At 46.9% G+C, this 5,388-nt stretch overlaps 1 protein-coding gene across 1 annotated transcript in view; it reads left to right on the top strand.

The window, feature by feature from the left end:
- The window catches only part of JAKMIP3 (Janus kinase and microtubule interacting protein 3), a 29,264-nt gene extending 26,251 nt beyond the window's left edge, over positions 1-3,013 (top strand). The window contains exons 19-21 of the mRNA XM_010074261.1: positions 1,407-1,610; positions 1,964-2,029; positions 2,963-3,013. Of these exons, the coding sequence (XP_010072563.1) occupies positions 1,407-1,610; positions 1,964-2,029; positions 2,963-3,013 (321 nt within the window). The remainder of the gene's footprint in view (positions 1-1,406; positions 1,611-1,963; positions 2,030-2,962) is intronic.
- Positions 3,014-5,388: the final 2,375 nt, after the last annotated feature.

Raw genomic sequence — 5,388 nt, 5'->3', positions numbered from 1 at the left:
TCTTCCTTCTTCAAAAGTAAACACAATCAGAGAGGGATAACGGTTGGATAATTGAGGTTTGGGCCCCAACAGAAATCCAACAGCATTTTGTTGAGACAGTTACTGTTAGCAAGGATGTTGGCCTTATTTTTAGAAGTGAAAGCAGAATCTTCTGACATCTGATCTGATCTTTTCCATAGTGACACCATGGTTGCTGTCTTTTAGTTATCCTCAGCATCTGTAACTCTTGCCATGATGTTCTTATTCTTGTAAATGCTGCTTATATTCTTCTGTCCCGACTCTGCTAAGCCACAGTAAGAAAACACCACCAGCAACCTCAGGTGGAAAAATTTGTTGATTTTGAATTGAGCTGAATTATCAGAACAGAGATCGATGACATTTTCAGGAGGACACTATTGCAGTCGTGTTCTCCTGAGGGCACGGAGGGCTCTGCAAGATGCGAGGTGAGGGTGTGCAAAGGTGCCATCATTTCCTGCTTTGTCTCCTCCTCCATATCAAACTTGCTGAAAAAGATTTTGTCTTGGTTTTGGCTTGCATGAAGGAATAGCATTCATCTTGGCCTGTGAAGCAGAAGACATTGTCTGGCAAGGTCACCTGCCCTAGGAGGGTACCAGGCTCAGTGACCCTGGGGAAACATCGCTAGTCTGTTTCCTACACATTTCCATACCTCAGTGAATCTGGAGGATGCATCTATCAGTGTGCAAGAGGCATTTTCTGCTGATGGCAGAAAAGAAAAGGCTCTGCAGCCTGGGACTGCAGGAACAGAGCCCAGCTACCAGATAGATTTTTCTTGATCGTAAAGCCTCTTGGGCTGGCAGCTCTGCCAGAGGAGGTGCTGGAAACGCCTTCACACGAGGCATTTTAAGCTAGTTGGTACAAAGGGCTGTAAGCACACAAGAGGGAGCCGTTCCTTTCCAGCAGGAGTATGAACTGGTGCCACATCCTCTGCTGCTGCTGACAATAGCTGTGAAAGGTGAACTGGGAAACTGAACACTGAAGTTAAAAAATATCTGTAGCTCACAAAATGAGTTTTTTACAAACCTCTTTTTCTTCCCCTTTTCCCTTTCTTTTTTTTTCTTTTTGCCTTTTCTCCCCATGGCCATCCCCCCATCTCCAGAAAGCAGGAGTTGACACCCATATCCTTTCTGAAAGGCAGATTGGGCTGAGCAAGGGGCCATCCTGGTTCCAGTGCTGCTCAGAGCCCCACAACATAGAAGGACACTAAAGTATTTCCCCCCAGAACAAGTTTTCTGCACAGTCCTCTGCACGGTCCTGTGCAGGAGGCTCAGCACACAACCCCCCACCGCTCCCGGTGCCTTTCCAGGGTAGGATTTTCAGTTCCTCACAAAATCCTCATCCAACCTGAGACAAGGTCAAGCTGACAGCCTTATATTGTTTTTGATTAGCAAATTCTGGAATTAGAAGCCATGCTCTATGATGCCCTGCAGCAAGAAGCTGGAGCCAAAATTTCCGAACTTCTTTCAGAAGAGGAGAAAGAGAAACTGAAGACTGCTGTAGAGCAATGGAAGCGGCAGGTGATGAGCGAGCTCCGGGAGAGGGACGCCCAAATCCTGCGAGAGAGGATGGAGCTCATTCAACACGCACAACAGGTAGGCGCCGTGCATGGGCATGACAAGAGTTGGGGTGGGACAGTCCCTCAGATGGAAACATAATGATCTTCAGAGCACCAGCCTCTCTTCATTGAGCTGTACTTCATTGACCTGGCTGGCCCTGGGGCCGGAGCTTGATTTGCCTTAGATAATCCCTGCAAACAGGGCATTTTGATTTTCATGAATTTGTCACACACTGTGACATTCACATAGGACTCATCTACAGCTTAAAACCCAATTTATTTTTTTAGAAGCACAAGACATACAATTTATATCTCCAAAAATAATGCATCTCCTGGGTAAATCTGTATTTGGTTGGTTAATAAATATTTTTTTTATTTGAAATCTGACAGAGAATTAAAGAGCTAGAAGAAAGAATTGAAGCCCAAAAAAGACAAATAAAAGAGTTAGAGGAAAAGGTAAGGTAATGCAGATGAAACAGTTATTGTACGTGCACATGTCCATATATTCGTTTCACCTTGGCTAAGACAACACTCTTATTGACAGTTTGTGTTTGTTAGTGCAGTGAGGTAATGCAAGAGTGCTCCAGGAAACCATTTAGCATCTGCATTAGTCCCTTTAAGGAGGAAAGGTTACCAGCTTAAATTGAGTCTTTCCTTCTGTTATCCTTCAGTAAAGTCCTAAACGCAAGACTTGGCAAGGATTGGGTGGTCCATCTGCCCTGGGAAGGGTGTGATGGAGAGACAACGGACAGCAGAGAGATGAGGTCAACGTGTGCTCCAGTGAAGCAGCCACGGACCTGTTCTCCCTCCCGTCTCCAGCGTTTGCATTAGGAAGATCCATCTCCATCTCTGTCTCCATCTCCAGCCGCAAAAGTTACTTTCACTGGGCAGACTGGGGGGTTAATGCCAGCAAGCTTTGTTCTGGTCAAGCCATACCTGTTGAATTTTACCCTAACACGAGCCTCATGTGAAACCATCTATTTCTAGTGAAGTTGCCATGGGAGAACTTGTTCAGGTACAACAGGGGTGGAGCTGGACTTTCACCCCAAACTAAAGCCAAACCTTAGCAGTGTTGGTGTGGGGGGGGGGGGGGGGGTTGAGGTATCAGAAGAATCCAGATGATTTTTTTCCTCCCCATTTTTCCTGAGCCCTTGGCTGTGGCTCGCTCCATGGGGGGCAGGGAAAAACTCTCATCATTCCAAGGGATGCTGGGCTCTGGCTGAACCGAGCTGAGCCCTCGGAGCTTACTTCACACTTTGTATTTCTTCTCAACAGATAGTTTTGTTGCACTCTCTCTGTGACCACAGCTTATTTCTCAGCTAAACACACTGTAAAATCTTGTTCTCTTTCTTCTTTTCCATTTTTTCCTCTCCTCCCTCCCCTTTTCAGTTTTTATTTTTGTTTTTATTTTTCTCTTTAGCTTTCATTCTTTGGTCATAGTCCTTCAGGCCACACACAAAAGGTAAGTCCTCAGATCACCTTTGCTCTCCCTTCCTCTTCTTGTAAGTGTCAGAGCCTTCCCCTTGCTGCTCAGGATTCAGCAGCATTGGGGTGTGCCCCAGCACATCTCCAATGTGCCCCAGATAACCTGAAAATGGAAGTCTCTAAAGCCACTGCTCCTTCTCCCTGCTGAGCTGGGCTGTCTGACACCCTGACGGCTGGATTAAACCCCTTGCATTGCCTTGTCCTGTCTTCAGGCTAAACAACCAGCATGGGTGGGGGGGGCATGGCGTTTATAAACGTGTGTTTCTCCCAGCATCACGCCTCAGGGCCCTAGATATTGCCCAACCCCACCTTTTTTTCCTGTGTAGGTAGGAGGTAAGATGCCAATCTGCTTGTGCTTCCAGAGAGGGCAGAAATGACCCCACCATGGATGGCACAGAGGGGAACGTTCCCTTCCAGTCACCACAGTCAATAAACACAACACAAATCCTTTTTTATCTGTTGTACAATTGAAACAGATAGTTATAAACCTTACAGAAATCTCATGCATGTAATTGTTGCCCAGATACACTTTTTTTGCTCCACGTTTTTATATCTTTCTCTTGTTTCAGCCTACTGAGGAAGCTGCAATTGCTTCTGCTGTGGAAGACAGCATTGATTACCAAGGCAGGAAAAGAGACGTTGCCATTTCAAAAACCCCTGATATCTCTCATATTTTGCCACTGGCAATGGAAGGTGCAATCTTCCTGACCCTTCTAGACTGACACTGAAATGGGGTACATGGAAATTTCTGCACAGGTGGCATCTGCACCACCGAAACCTCTGACCGAGCGCTTTGAAAAGCTACAGCTAAGCTGACAGAGAAGAAAGCCAAAAACCCCCTCCCTCTCCTACAGCCACAGGCTCCTTCCCGGAGCCCTGGCTCTGCTGCTTGAACTGACTTTCAGTGGAAGTCCTGGCTCTGCTGCTCCAACTAGCTCAGCTTTACCTACGGAGCGGTATACTAATTCAGATAAACTGAATCTATTTTGGTTCCCTGCTAAGCAGGTAGTAAATTGCTTCTCTGTAGAAGTGAGCGTGTCCTGTTTTATATGTCATGCATTTATATTTGTTATTCATAGTTATTTAAAAATCTGTCTTGAAAGAAGATTTTGAGGAAGAGTTCCAGAGGAGTAACTCATGAAAAGATAGATGCGAATGAAAAGGAGGTGTTTTGTTCTGAGATATTTCATCATAACACAGGGTATATTGGATGGTTGAATATCCCACAAGCCCAGTTTTAGGGAAAAATGCCAAGCTATGTTTGAACCCTTCAAGAAATCAAGTTGTAATTTTTTTGGAGTTTTCGGTAGACATGACCCACAGCACGATGAGAAGAATGTCGCATTAACTTATAATTTGCTGTCCCTGAAAGATGACAAAAACTTAACATCGTTCCAACAAAAAGTTCAACCTGGAAATGAGTGAATGGCAAACACGTTATCCCTGAGCCACGCGGTCTGGGCTGGCAAGAGGGAACAGAAGATTTTATCACCTTGAGGCAAGGGAGCACCGGTACTGCAGAGCCCGAGCCCAGGAGGCTGGCACAGGAGCCAGGAAGGAAAAACGGATCGTCTACAAAAACAGGTGAAGGAGGGAAAATCCAGAAGAAATCCCACCAGTGTGAGTCGCCAAATGGGAAGGGCAGCCGAGCACACAAACCTGGGGCTGTCAGGGAATGCCAAGAACAAGCTCCAGTCTGCCACCTTCCACAGCTGCGGTGTCACCAAGGTCCCCGAGGCGCAGGATGCGGGTGGGCACTGCCTGTCCCTTGGAAGCACGAGGCTGGAAGCACAGCCAGAGCTCCTGACAGGTAGGATGGACTGATCAACTGGAAACCTGTTTGTTATCTGATTCTATGTCCCGTGTAACATCCTTTGCACGGCTGTTAGTCTCTCTTGCTCTGGTTAAAGTGCTTCTGATGATGACACAGGGAAAATTTACACAAAGTTTCTGTGTAAACACTAATTATTTATCTCTGTTTTTCTTGACAGCAAGGCAAAGCACTGCTGGTGGGTAGACGCTGACCACAGCCGGTGGGGCAGGGGGCTCAGCAGAGCTGGGGGAGCTCAGGGTGGGGGCCAGGTTGGAGAGCTGCAGACCACTGGAGGGTGCTGCAGGCAAAAGGAACCTGGAAATAACATGTACTGTAGGGTTATAAACTGCTGTGTTATCAGATGTTCTGTCGGTTTAAGCAGCACGGGGTGGTCACAGACGGAATCTCTCCGTGGCCGGGGTGGGCAGCGCTTTGTAGCAGAAACTGCGGGGGTTTGCACAGCGTGGGCAGTAATCCCTCTGCTTGTGCTGCCAGCAGCTGCTCGGGTAAGAAAAAT

This window comes from Pterocles gutturalis, unplaced genomic scaffold (assembly GCF_000699245.1).
Source record: "Pterocles gutturalis isolate BGI_N339 unplaced genomic scaffold, ASM69924v1 scaffold13507, whole genome shotgun sequence".
Classification (NCBI taxonomy): Eukaryota; Metazoa; Chordata; class Aves; order Pterocliformes; family Pteroclidae; genus Pterocles; species Pterocles gutturalis.
The sequence above is the reverse complement of the archived record's forward strand: the minus strand, read 5'-3'. Positions and strand labels throughout refer to the sequence as shown.